Source organism: Trichosurus vulpecula, chromosome 1 (genome assembly GCF_011100635.1).
Source record: "Trichosurus vulpecula isolate mTriVul1 chromosome 1, mTriVul1.pri, whole genome shotgun sequence".
NCBI classification, from domain to species: domain Eukaryota; kingdom Metazoa; phylum Chordata; class Mammalia; order Diprotodontia; family Phalangeridae; genus Trichosurus; species Trichosurus vulpecula.
In genome coordinates, this window is record NC_050573.1 from 73996299 (window position 1) to 74011033 (window position 14735).

Sequence of the window (14735 nt, forward strand, 5' to 3'; positions counted from 1 at the left end):
TTCTTGTATGTCGAATCCTCTACTAAGTTGGGGATTCTTTTTAACAAAGTCTTGAAAGTCTGAGGGTTTGTCAAATGTCCTTCTTTTTCATTCAAGATAATACTGAAATTTGAAGGTATGATATTTTGGGTCGGAGCCCCAGGTCTTTTGCTCTTCAATAGATTGTGTTCCAAGACCTGCGGTCCTTTAATGTCTCTGCTGCTAGGTCTTGTGTAATTCTAATTGTGGCACCATCATATTTGAATTGTTTTAATATTGATGCTTTTCATATTTTATCCTTGAGCTAGGGATTTAGGAATTTGACTATGATATTCCTATGAATTTTCCTCATAGAACCTCTTTTAAGTCATGTTTGATGGATTTTCTCTATTTCTACTTCCCTGCCTTGTTCTAATGCTCCAGGACAATTTTCTTTAATTATTTCTTGTATTATTGTATCAAGATTCTTTTTTCATCGTAACCTTCAGTTACTCTGATTATTTTTATATTGACTCTTCTTGATCTATTCTCCAGATCTGTTGTTTCTCTTATATGATGTTTCACTTTCTCTTCTATTTTTTCATTATTCATGTTTTGTTTAATTATTTCTTGATCTCTCATAATTTCACTGGCTTCACTTTGCCCAATTCTGATTTTCAAGGTGTCATTTTCCTCCTTGAGATTCTAGATCTCCTTTTCTAATTGGTTGACCTTCCTTTCATAACTTTCTTGTTTTTCTTGGATTATTTTTAGTTTTAGTTTTTAGTTTTTCCTCCATCTCTGTCATTTGATTTTTAAAGTCTTTTTAAAGATATTCTATAAATTCTTTTTGGGCAAGTGACCATTTGACATTGCTCTTTTGGGGTTTCTTTACTTCAATATCCTCCTCTGAAGATGAACCCCAGTCACCTCTACTCCTGTAATAGGTCTCTATGGTGGGATTCTTTCTCCTATGTCTGTGCATTTGTGTGTGTGTATGGTAATAACTTGATTTTTGTAATCACCTCTAGCCCTGGGGTATGGGAAATCATGCCTCTTACCCCAAATCTTCAGTTCTCTCCTCTAACCTGGAACCAAAGCCAAACCTCCAACCTCCTGTAAGTGCCCAAGGGCCAGGGGCTTTCTGCCCCACTGCTTATGCACTCACCAGGCATGTGCTGGTTCCTTCTCGCCTCCACTGCTCTTCACAGCACAGCTGGGTCTGGTGTTCCTCATCAGCAGAGGTTCATGCAATCTTCCTGGGCTCAAATGCATGACTCCCCTCACTATCCCGGGGTGAAAAGTTCCGGTGGCTGAGGCTGGCCTCTCAAACCAACTAACCCTGGGGCTTGCCGCTAGTTATTTAAGCGGCTTGCCACTTGTTGAAATGGAACCTAGCCTAAAGGTGTTTAGTCCTCACAGGGACCAAACCTGGTCCTGGGTTTTTCTTCAGATCTTCTCAAACTGTCCGAGGAAGACTCCGGTTGTGCACCCATTTTTCTTTGTCTCTATCCACACTTTATTTGCCTTAAGGTGCTATTTTAACTCTTTTGTGAGGGAAAATCTTGAGAGCTTGGAATTTTCTGACCTACTCAGCCATCTTCCCAGAATCCTCTTTCAAAGTTTTTTCTTAAAGAGCCATTGTCCAATTGATAAATAGTCAAAGGACATGAAGAGGCAGTTCTGAAGAAGAAATCAAAGCTATCTATGGTCATATGAAAAAATGTTCTAAATCATTATTGATTAGATAAAGCAAATCAAAACAACTCTGAGTTACTACCTGACTTCTATTAGAAATGACAGATGCTGGAGTGGATGAGGAAAAATAGGTACATTAATGGATTGTTGGTGGAGTAGTGAACTGGTCCAACCATTCTAGAGAGCAATCTGGAATTATGCCCAAAGGGTTATAAAACTGGTCATACCCTTTGATCCAGCAATACCACTACTAGATCTATATCCCAAAGAGATCAAAGGAAAGGGAAAAGGACTTACATGTACAAGAATATTTATGGCAGCTCTTTTTGTGGTAGCAAAGAATCCATGCTTCTATGACTCACCTTACACCTAGATTACTGAAACTGCCTCTTTTACAGAGCAAGGAATGGCACATTCAATTCAATTCAGTAAGCCTTTATTACATTATAAAACCTATGATATTCACTGAAACCTATTACACTGCACTAGGTACTGGTGGGAACACAAAGAGAAAAATATTTTAAATTTAATTCATTCTAAACTTAAGAAATAAAAGAAACATTTCCATAAACGTAACAGAATAGGAAAAAAAGATGATTGCCCATGAAACTACAAGTCTGTTATGTACAACTTGTTATTCTTTTTAAAAATCTAATAAAGTTATCATGTAACTTTCTTTTTTCCTTTTCTCTTTCCTCCCTCCCCCACCCTAGAGATGGCTACCATTAAACACAAATGTGTGTATGTGTATGTAAAATCATTCTCTACATACTTCAATTTATCAGATCTTTCTCTGGATACAGATAGCATCTCCCTTCATATGTTCTTTGTAGTTAATTTGGGTATTTATAATAGTCAAAATGGTTAGTCATTCAAAGTTGGTCTTAAAAAAACAATATTGCATGTTGTTTCCATATACGGCGTTCTCTTGGTTCTGCGCATTTTGCTCTACATTATTTCAGGCAAGTCTGTCTGTATTTTTCTGAGGTCATCAAGCTCATCGTTTCTTATAGCACAGTAGTATTCCATCACAATCATATATCACAACTTGTTCAGCCATTCCCCACTTGACAGACATCCCTGCAATTTCCTGTTCTTTGCCAGGAAGAGAGCTGCTATAGATATTTTAAAACATATAGGTTCTTTTCCTTTTTCCCTAAACATCTTGGTAAACAGATCTAGTAGTGGTATTGCCAGGTCAAAGGGTATAGACAGTTGAACAACTCTATGGGCATAATTTCAGATTGCTCTCCACAAATATAAAAATAAAAGTCCCTGTTGTAGCAAGCCAAATGGAAACGGAGAATGCATGGAAGGGAAGGATATGAACTATTGAGAAATTGAAGTGGCAACCAGATTGTGGGGGTCTGTTTAATAATATGGTATCTCATCCTAAAGGGAAAAGGGAAGCCACAGAAGAATTTTAAGTAGGGAATAGCATGATTACATTTGAGTTGAGTTTTTAGCACCAACAAATGGACAGCCCAGTAGCTGATGAAATGGAAAGCTGAGAGACTGGGAGGAGGGAGAGTAATTAGGAGACAATTCATCCAAGCAAGAGAGTTTGTGTGAGCAGAGAGAGAGACAGATGAGAGAGATGTTGTGGAGGTGGAATCAGCAAGATCTGACGACTCATTGGATACGGAAGGTGATAGAAAGGAAGAGTCATTGTCAATTTGGCTGGCAGTGTGGTGGGATCCTCAACAGAAAAAGCAAAATCTGCAGGAGAAATGATTTTAGAAGAAAATATGATGAGCTCTGTCTTTGATATGTGGGATTATAATACCTACTAAAGTTGGAAGAAGTTAGTTAATGATGTAGTGCTTATATTCAGGAGATAGATTAGCATATATTAGAACTCTATGAGCTTCTGACCAAAAATATTGTTTTTTCTCTGCCCGACAAGAATACACGCATCTAGCATGCACTACATTTTGAGTACATGGGAGCATCCAATTACTCAGATGGCCAAATCCAGCAGTAGGATGCTTGAGGATGGGATAAGTCACTGGGTATCTTCGGGTTCAGAACTTAGGTTTTTTTTTCTCTTCTCAGAGAATTCCTGAGATTTTTCCAGTTCGTCGGTCTTGGAGAGAGGAAAGAAAAGAAGGAAAGAGATGTTGAAATGCCTATGAAATTAACTCTGAAGTCCTCTAATTTCCTCTAGGAGATGAAAAATGGGATTCATCTAGACCTTAAGATTATGTCCAAATGTTCTAATATCTAAGACTATATAGATAAATATAGAGAATTGAAATTTTATTTTTCTAAATCCCCTGTTGTGACTGATGCTAACTAATTATGTTTTGATTTGTTGATTTTCCTTAAGCATTTGGCCCACAGAGCAATTCTCATACTGCATCTAATACCATTAATTACATCTCACTCCCTCAAATCCAGGTCCTGCCCACTCCCATTCTAGATCCACAAGGCTAAAGGAGACCATGAAAACAGAGCCCATGTTAGCCCCTTAGGGGCCTGAGCACAAGGCAGCCATGTGCTCCATGCCTGGGCGGCTGCCACACAATCATTGACATCTCCTCCCAACCCAGCCCAGCCTGGGCATCCAGGCACAAGGGGCGGGGGAGGGGGAAGAAAATGCACACAAACAAACCTTCCAATGCCCCAACACAGAGATGACAAGTGCATAGAGTATAAGGGGTTTCAGATATCCCCTCACCATCACCCCTAACTCCAGAGTGAGACCAAGGTCACTGAAATTTCTTTCCTAGAGAGTTAGCAAGACTGAAAAGCTGAAAGGGACACAGTATCAATGACACCCTGTGAAGATTTCCTAAAGTGGGAGCAATTCTCCCAAAAAGAGACTTCTAATATCATCATGTAGTTTCTTTGAGGAGACAGCTGGGTGGTGCAATAGATAGAACACCTGGCTTGGAGTCAGGAAGACCTGAGCTCAAATCTGTTCTCAGACTAGCTGTGTGATCATGTGCAGGTCACTTAACCCTATTGGCCTCAGTTTCCTCACCTGTAAAATGATCTGTAGAAGCAAATGGCAAACCACCCCAGTATCTTTGCCAAGAAAACCCCAATAGGGTTACATAGAGTCAGACATACTGAAAGAACTGAACAACAACAACAGTGTCCTTGAGAGCCAGGGGTTACTTTACTAGACAAGTTATTGGAGTAAATGTTCCAGAACCTGAGCTTAATTGTGCTGCACTGTCTACACTCCCCCTTCTGATTTGCCTCTTGACCAAGGCCACACACAATGAAATGGTGGGTCTAAGTTTCTCAGCTTGGGGACACAGTTCTCCAGGAATAAGAATAGAAAGTAACCTCAGCTAGCCCTACTCTCTAGACCTGGTATCACTGAAGCTTTGCTGGTTCTTTGAACTTTGAAATATGGCATGGCTGAGTAGCCACAAGAGATAGGATCCTGACTGTTAATAAAATTAGAAGCAACCCCCATAACTCTCAGGCCACTTCTAGGCTTCTCCCTGCCCCTCCCTGTATATGCTCTTCTCTTACACGCTTCCCCTTCCATCACTGTGGTAGAAGCAGCATCTGTTTTGTGTATACTGGCTTGGCTTCCCTTCAAGAGGGCAAGGAGGTCCTTCTCAGAATTTGGTTGGTCCAGGGGACCAAGATGTGAACTACTGGCAAGACCTCTGTGTTGCTCAAGACATTAAAAAAAACCTCCTGATGCTCTCCTACAGGGCCTTGGCAGGCTGGAGGATTAGTGGAATTTCCATTGCCCTTTGGGAAATCTTCCTGACCCATCATGGCAGCATCCATTTGAATTAGCAGTGGCTAGCTACTATTTTTAATCTTTTACCATAAGGAATTTTTTATTGTGGTCCACATTTGTTTCATTATGTTGCAGTCCTAAGCCTGATGCATTGCCCTGGCCTGAGTTAGGCTTGGCCCACAACAACTCCAGCAATTCAGAAACCTCCAAGCACCCAAGTGGAATCTATCACTGTCCTCATCTGCTCCTACACAGTAGTTAAAGTTGTGGAGAGTTTTCTCTCTGGTGCTGGGAAGCAAAACATCCCAAATATAAATATTCTGTGACTCAGACCCACCATTTCATTGTGCGTGGCCTTGGCAAACCCAAGAGGACAGCATGGATAGCACCGCACAATCCAGCCCAGGTCCTGGAACATTTCCTCCAACATGTCCAGTAACATAACCCCTGACTCTCAAGGAAGACCACTTAGTGATATTAGAAGTCTCTTTTGGAGAGAACTACTCCCACTTTAGAAGATCTGCCCAGGATCAAGGATCCCACAGATTCTGGGGGACCTAGATAACCCCAGATTCTCAAGGAGACCATTGTTGTTGTCGTGTCTGTGTCTTTGTGACCCCATTTAGGGTTTTCTTAGCAAAGATACTGGAGTGGTTTGCCATTTCCTTCTCCAGCTCATTTTACAGATAAGGAAACTGAGGCAAACAGTAAGTGACTTGCTCACAGTCACACAGCTACTGAGTGTCTGAGGCCAGATTTGAACTCAGATCTTCTGACTCCAGGCCAGGTGCTTTATCCCTTGCACCACCCAGCTGCCCCCTCAAGGAGACTACACGATGGAGTCTCTTTTTAGGAAAATTGCTCCCACTTTAGGAAATCTGCATAGGATGTCATTGATATTGTGTCCCTTTCAGCTTTCCACTGCACTGGTTTGCTATTTCCTTCTTCAGCTCGTTTTACAGATGAGAAAACTGAAGCAAACAGGGTTAAGTGACCTGCTCATGGTCACACAGCTAGTAATCTGCAAAGGGTGTCATTGATACTGTGTCCCTTTCAGCTTTTCAGTCTTGCTAACTCTGTAGGAAAGAAATTTCAGTGACCTTGGTCTCATTCTGGAGTTAGGGGTGATGGTGAGGGGGTATCTGAAACCCCTTATACTCAGTTCACTTCTCTTCTCTGTGTTTGGACATTGGCGGGTTTACTTCTGTGTATCCTCCTCCCCCTCCCCTGCCCCTTGTGCCTGGATGCCCAGGCTGGGCTGGGATGGGAGAAGAGGCAATGATTGTGTGGCCACTGCCCAGGCATGGAGCACATGGCTGCCTTGTGCTCAGGTCCCTAAGGGGCTAACATGAGCCCTGTTTTTACAGAACTGCATCCTGAGGAAGGACAAGCTCAAGGGTATGATGACCTAATAGGGATTTTGTTTCCAGTGCAAGGAATTTGGAAGAACAGATTTACTTCTGTTGATCCCCTCTAAACCTACATAAAGACTCAGTTGAATTAGAAACTTTGACCCAGAGTTGCCAGCATTTCTGCCTCATCCCTGACTCATCAGGACAGCAACAAGCCAAGGGGTGAAGAGGTCAAGTGAGATGTGGCTCAAGATGTTTGATCAGGAGAACGGTGACAAGGTGCAGAAGAGCTCTTACCACTTTGCTGTGAGTAGTGGGACCAGAGAGTATATCACTACTATCTGTCTCAGTCATTTTCTGTATCCCCTTAAACCACTTCCTGTATTCTTCTCGCACCTGAAAATTTAGAACAGAGAGACAAGAATTTATTGTACCACAGGACTTACAAAGAGTTCTTGGAGATCTCCCAGACCAGAAATTCCTCACCTTTCTTGTGCCATGGGCTTCTAGCTAGAGGCGGCTGAGTGACAGAGCAGATAGAGTGTTGGACCTGTGTGACCCTGGGCAAGCCACTTGACTCTTTTCGCCTCAGTTTCCCCAATTGTAAAATGTGGGTCCTATTAGCAACTACCTCCTACAGTTGTTATGAAGATCAAATGAAATAACATTTATAAAGTGCTTAGCATGGTGCCTGGCACACAGTAGACAATTAATAAACTTTTATTTCTTTTCCTTTCTTCCTTTCATGAGTCAGTCTAGGGAATCCTAGGGACCCCATCTAAAGTAGTGTTTTGAAATGCACAAAATAAAAGGAAATCAATCACATTGAAATTCAATTATCAAAATTTCTAAAACAAGTTCTTAAACCCCAGCTTAAGAAGCCCTGACCTAGTCTAAGCCTTACATTTTACAGGACAGGAAACTGAGGCACAGAGAGGTACAGTGACTTGTATGAGATCACAAATGAATGAATGAATTTTTAAAAACACTTTTGTTATGCACTTATTATATACCAGGTACTGGTACTGGGGGCACACAATGCAAGAGCAAGAAGGGGCTGGTCCTGAATGAGCTGGAGAGAGAGAGAGAGAGAGAGAGAGAGAGAGAGAGAGAGAGAGAGAGAGAGACAGAGACAGAGAGACAGAGAGAGACAGAGAGAGACGGGACGGGGAGAGAGACAGAGACAGAAAGAAGGAAAGAAGACAGACAGAAAAAGGGAGAGACAGAGAAAGAGGGCCAGAGAGGGAGAAAGACAGAAAGAGAGAGAGAGAGAGAGAGAGAGAGAGAGAGAGAGAGAGAGAGAAACAGACACAGAGACACAGAGACAGATAGAGACAGAGAGAAAGAGAGACAGAAAAAGGGAAGACAGAGAAGGAGAGACAGAGAGGGAGACAGAAAGGGAGAGACAGAGAAAGAGAGAGACAGAGACGGAGACAGACAGAGAGACAGAGAAAGAGAGCTAGAGAAGGGAAGAGACAGAAAGAGAGAGAGACAGACAGACAGACAGACACAGACACACACAGACAGACAGAGAAAGGGAAAGGCAGAGAAAGAGACAGAGAGGGAGAGAGACAGAAAAGAAGAGACAGAGAAAGAGAGAGAAAGAGACATACACAGAGAGAGAGACAGACAGACAGAAAAAGGGAGAGAGAGGAACAGGGAGAGACAGACAGACAGACAGAAAGACAGAGAAAGAGAGACAGAAAGGGAGAGAGATAGAGACAGAGACAGAGAAACAGAGAAAGGGAGAGACAGTGAAAGAGAGAGACAGAGAGAGAGAGAGAGAGAGAGAGAGAGAGAGAGAGAGAGAGAGAGGTAGAGGTATTTTGGTCTAATAAGTCCCAAGGATGGTGAGTGGAACCATAGGGCAATTGACAAATAAATCCTTCTCAGTCTGGGGATATGATTATTTCTCCCAGGGCTTAAGGAGAGCTCTGATTCAGAACCAGGTTTTCTTACTCCAACATTCAGGGCTTTGTTTATTGGTGTAATAAACATGTGGCCTCTAGGGAACACTGAAGGAACAGTGGATTCTCATCTCTTCTCTTTCTCTGATTCCCTATGGTCAAATTGACTGTTTTTTTAGCCAACTTTGCTTTCCTTTTCTGTAAAATAGAACTTCATCCTAGCCCTAAAGCCCTAGGTGCCATTTAGGTTTCTGGTGTGATGGTCATTCTTTAGCCTGTGTGACCTTTGGAATTGGATGAGAATATATGGAATGGCCTGCCTCTGGAGGGAGTGAAGACCTCCTAGAGGTGTGCTAGAGAAGCCTGCTGGTCAGGTGACCGGTTGCACTAGGTGACATCCCGTCAAACTCCCAGATTGTGATTCTGGAGACGTCAGCACCATTTTTTGCCTTCTCCTGTGTACGGAGGGCAGGCAATGTACTGCACTCAAAACCTGACCACAAACATTTCAAACTAGCCCCTTTGAGAAAAGCATCTTCTGTGCCCTCCATTCTTCTGAGAGATCCAGGTTCATTAAAGGAGGGATTGACTCAACTCTCTGCAACCTCCATCTATTCACATGGTAGAAAACTGGTAAGATGCAAACTGGGGGGCACAGCAGGTGCAGGGTGCCCCAGATACATGGTCAGAAGAAGGCAGGAGCACCCCACCTGCATGCACCCAGAAATAGGAACAGCCAAGAAGAGTCTAGGAAAGAGCCCTGGAAAATGAGGCAGCAACGACCAGAAAAGAAGGGTTTAGCTAGTGAGACAAGTGACAAAGAGAGATTTACCTGGCGATTGAGGATACAGTGAACCAGGAAGATGTACAGTCCCTGCAGGGAATTGATGATGGTGAAGGTGTAGGCAATGACTGAGCGGGCTGGCTCACGTATAGATTCAGTCAGGAGGAAGCTAAGACTCCAGGAGCAGCCCAGGATGAAGAACTGAGCAAGAGCTTTAAAGGTCAGGGTCCTGTTTGAAAAAAAATAAAATAAAATGTAAGAAGCTCAGTATGCCTCCAAACACCTTGAGCAAGTCATATCCCCTCTCCAGGCCTTGATCATAAGAATGAACAGTTGGACCAGGTGATATCTAAGGGCCCTTTGAGGCCTAAATCTGGGATACTATGTTTGTTACTAAAGTAGGGATCTCCAACATGGGAACTATACAGCACAGGGTGGGGGCACAGGAAGAAAATACAGACTGAGGCCTCCCCCCTCCCAACACAACTGGTCTCTAGACTAAAGCAATGGCAGCAGGAGGCTGCCAGTTCTTGCTTCACCACCTTCCAAGTGTCAGAAAGTGATGACACCTTAGAGAGATGGGTGAGGGCAGCGAAGAAGGGCAGCCACACCCAACCAAGATCAAGAATGGCCACTGGGGGAAAAAAGAGAAAAACCAAAGAATGACCAGGGGTCACACCTCACACTCAAGTGGTTCAATGAGAGGGTAGTGCCAAGGGAATGGGGCAATCTTAGGGGTGCATTGGTCTATTGGAGTATCTCCTAGTACCTTTTTCCTTCCTTGGCTACATCATGAGAAGACGAGACTCACTGAAAAAGACTTTGATGTTGGAAAAGACTGAAGGCAAAAACAAAAGAGGACAGCAGAAGATGAGATGGATCGATAATGTCATGGAAACCACAGACATGAACTTGGACAGACTTTAAGCAATGGTGGGGGGTAGAAGAGCCTGGGCATGCTACAACAACAACTGTCACCATTTCCTCCAAGGATTGGACAGCTGCAATGGAAGGAACAGTCTGAGGGAGGGGATTGGGGCTGCGGAGGTCTGACAAGAATCAGCCAGAAAGAGCAGAGTCTAGCAGACGTGGAAATGATAGAGGTGGAGGCAGCAGCAGCAGCAGCGGGAGAGTCACATGGTCATGTGCATCATATGATCACTAGGAGAAACCAGTCTAGGGTGCTGGGCCCAGCAGAAGGTTGGCTAAGGTGATTGATCAATCACCTAAGCAGTCAGCAAGCATTATTTATATAGGAGTACCAGGTACTAGGGATATAAAGACAAAATGAAAGCCGCTTCCTTCAAGAAGCTTATATATGAAGGACAAACAGCAACAACAACCAAAATTCTACAAGGTATACTATATTCTATAATTGTATAAAAATAAATACCAGATAATTTATGAGTGAGGAACTAGCAACTGGAGGGAGGAATTGAATCAGGAAAGGCCTCATGTGGAAGGTGGTATTCAAAACTAAGCACTAAAGAAAACTACTATAAATAAATATATGTACACATACATAAATATATATACACACATATCTATATCTATATCTATATGGATTATAAAAGGTAGGGTAAGAAAGGAGGGAGTACACTCTAGTCATGGGAAACTGCCAATGCAAAAGTCCAGAGATGGGAAATGAAGCATATGAGTAACAATAAGGTCTATTTAGGGGGAGTATAAAGTGTATAAAGGGGAGTAACAAAACAGGAAAAGCGAGTTGGCTGCAGGTTGTGAAGTGCTTTTAAAGGCAGCAGAAACCTTCAAAGAAGAGACCAATGAACTGGCAAATTATTCCCAAACAAAGATTATCTCTAATGAGGATGGGTATCAAGATATTGAGAAAGAGGAAGAAGATGAAGATGGGAAATCACAAGGCTGGGTGGATTTCCATGCCCTGATTAGCTCTGTAGCTGACTCATTCTCAGTTTCATTTGAGGGGGGAAATAAGTGGGACCCTGAAGTTTCACCTCCCAGACAACTTTGTGTCCTCCCTATGGGCTGTGAGTCATTTGGTCTGTGAAATTCAAGGATTGTTTTATCATTCCAGCTAAATATGACTGCTGAGTTAGTCCAAGCTCCCACTTTCCTAGGGCTTCCATTCCTCTAGGGCTCCAACAGATGAAACCAAAGAAAACAGAGGATGGCAAAGAATTGGACATGCTGACAAGATAGCCTTTGGGGCAAGTCTGTGATACGATCTTCGATACTATCAATTGTCCAGTCCCTACAGATGAAGGCAGACTCTGGCCATATTCTTCAGAGGCTTGTCAGAAAAGAAGTGCCCTATTTCAACCAGCTGGACCCTTTCAATGAAGAACTAGATCTGCTGCTAAATATAGATGCTCCTAAAAAAGAGGGAGATATGCTCATATGTCTCAGAACACCAAACCCAAAGAAGACAGGAAGGCAGCTCAAGAGAAACATGTTCCTACGAAACTCTATGATTGAAGAAAAAGTGTTTGGAATCTACACAAAGACCAAGTACATCCAACAACATTATGGAGGAAGAGCTTGAAGACTGCATAGCATGATTTCTTAATGAAAACAAATTACCTGGAGAATTGTGGTTACTTTGTTACTGATAGAAATTATTATGATTCCTCAAAAGCAGGGAAAAGATTAATTGAATTAAGACTTGAATGCATAATGCACCAAGCAGTTTGATAAGGGAGACTTGGTACATAGAAGTGGAAGAAAGTCCCTTGAACTTCGTCACACTTAGGGTAGATTATAGGCATTGACCAGAAGGATAAGTCATGCTCATGGAGATGCCTAAGAGGAGGAGTGGAAAAGAATGGTTCTTCCCAACAAAGAGGGTGGGGGCAAGAAGAGGAAGAATTGCTAGTTCTTGTCAGCCAAACACCTCCTACCTCCCAACCACTAAAGACTAACATTGAAGGTATATACTTTTACTGATGGTATATTTAAAAAATGAAGACCACTGGACTTGAAGACTTCTAAAGTCTCTTCCAACTCTATGTTCTATAAAATAGGAAGAGGCTTGGATCTGAAGTTCAAAACCTGGCTGGGATACTTACTACTTGAGTTACTTAGGGCAATTAACTTCTCTCTGGATGTCAAAGATCTTTTCCAGTTCTAAATCCAGTTCAATGAAAATGGAGTTAGAATTTGTCTCAGTGATTTTATATGAAAATGCAATAGACAGGCATAAAAATATCTTCCCTCTTATAACCCAGGGAGATCCACACCAGATTTTCTCTAACTTTTTATAACTATATTTCCCCCAGCAGTACATCATGAGCTTATGTCTCATTTCGGTATCTTCTCACCTTGTGTTTTGTATGGTGGACACGTCTTTGTTGAGGGAGGAGAGTCTGTCTCTCAAAATCCACAGGATTATCAAATAAAAGACCAAGTTAAACTGTAAAACAAACAAACCACAAAATATTAACAATAAGGGTTATTACTTTTTAGTTTCTGCTGTTTGATGGAAATAGAGTGCTTAATAGGAACAGCAACATTGTGATAATCAACTGTTATAGACTTAGCTCTTCTCAGCAGCACAATGATCCAAGACAATCTGAAAGTCTCATGATGGAAAATGCTATCCACATCCAGAGAGAGAGCTGATGGAGTCTGAGTGAAAATCAAAGCATGCTACTTTTCATTTTATTTTTGGTTTTTTTTCTTTCTCATGGTTCTTCCCTTTTGTTCTGATGCTTTCATAACATGACTAACGTGGAAATATGTTTAACATGATTGTACATAGATAACCTGTATCAGATTGCTTCCTGTCTTTGGGAGGGAGGAGGGGAAGGAGGGAGAAAAATTGGTAACTCAAAATCTAATAAAAAATGAATTTTGAAAACTTTCTTTACATGTAATTGGAAAAAAGAAAATACTGTTAAAAGAAGAAAAGAAAAGAAATAGAGTGCTTCAGAGGCAGGTGACCTAGGATTTGGGTGTACTGGAACCAGTTCATCCTGGTTTGTGAAATTAGATAGTTAAATATCCATTGTGAGCATTTACACATTGGAAATCAGCAAAAGCTACAAATGCAGGGCAGGATTTAATGTTTTGTTGATTGTCTGGACTTTAAAAAGTGATTAATGTTAATAATGCAGATTAACTTTTTAAAATTATTTTTATTTATTTTGTTAAATATTTCCCAATTACATCATAAAAAAATTTAACAATAATTTTTAAAATTTTTGAGTTTCAAATTCTGTCTCCCTCCTGACCCTTCCTTCTCCTTGAGAAGGCAAGAATTTGATTTTGATTACACATGTGAGATCATGCAAAACATATTTCCCCATTAGCCATGTATGGAGATTAAATTTAAAAGTATGTTGTGATTTAGCTGTTCTCAATGATACAACAATCCAAGACAATTCCAAAGGGCTCATGACGCAAAATGCTGTCCACCTCCAGAGAAAGAACTGATGGAGTCTGAATGCAGATCGAAGCATACCACTTTTCACTTTTTTTTTTATGTTTTTCCCCTTTTGGTCTGTTTCTTTTACAATATGACTAATATGGAAATATGTTTTACACAGTTGCACATATATAACCCACATCAAATTGCTTACTGTCTTAGGGAGGGGAAGGTGAAAGTGAGAGTGAGAAAAATTGGAGTTGAAAATTTTTTTAAAAAAGAATGCTAAAAATTGTCTTGGGGCAGGTAGGTGGCATAGTGGTTAGAGTACCAGCCCTGGAATCAGGAGTTTAAATCCGATCTCAGATGCTTACTAGCTGTGTGACTGTGGGCAAGTTACTTAGCCACAATTACCTCAAAAAAAAGACAAAAAATTGTCTTTACGTGTAATTGGGAAAAAAATACTATTTTTAAGTGTTTGTGTATACTTTTTTTTTAGAGAAAGCCAGCTGTTAAATAGTTCATCCTCCTGGGATGAAATCTCATCTCTGTTTACTATCTGTGTGACCTTGGACAAATTATCTATTCTCTCTGAGACTCATTTGCCACCCATAAAATAGCATGCCTACCACAGAGTGATTTTTGAGAAGGCCAGTGGATGCACTCTGAGTACTATCCAAGTGGGAGAGATTGTGACTATTTCCATTCCCTTTTTCAACAGGAGGAACTGTAAACACCCTCTATCTTCTCCACTTATTTTTCTTAAGTGAAAGGAATATGTAGTGTGCGATATTCTAGACACCTTCTGGAAGCAGACCCCAAGAAGCACAATTACAATAAAATAGAAAGTGACTATAATAAAACAGGTACCCAGAAGTGACAAGACAGGGAAGGCCTCTGTCCAATATAAATCCCCTCAAGGAGAGTTAATAAGCATTTATTGAGTGCCTACTGTGTACCAAGCACTGTTGTAACCACCAGC

General features: G+C 41.4%; 1 protein-coding gene across 2 annotated transcripts in view; it reads right to left on the bottom strand.

Annotated features, from left to right (window-relative positions):
- Positions 1-2854: 2854 nt before the first annotated feature.
- The window catches only part of LOC118833768 (adhesion G protein-coupled receptor E3-like), a 42541-nt gene continuing 30660 nt past the window's right edge, over positions 2855-14735 (bottom strand). For both annotated transcript variants that reach the window (XM_036741169.1, XM_036741168.1), the window contains 4 exons: positions 12708-12799; positions 9457-9637; positions 7015-7113; positions 2855-3742 (listed from right to left, as the gene is read on the bottom strand). In XM_036741169.1, the coding sequence (XP_036597064.1) occupies positions 3662-3742; positions 7015-7113; positions 9457-9637; positions 12708-12799 (453 nt within the window). In that variant the 3' untranslated portion in view covers positions 2855-3661. The remainder of the gene's footprint in view (positions 3743-7014; positions 7114-9456; positions 9638-12707; positions 12800-14735) is intronic.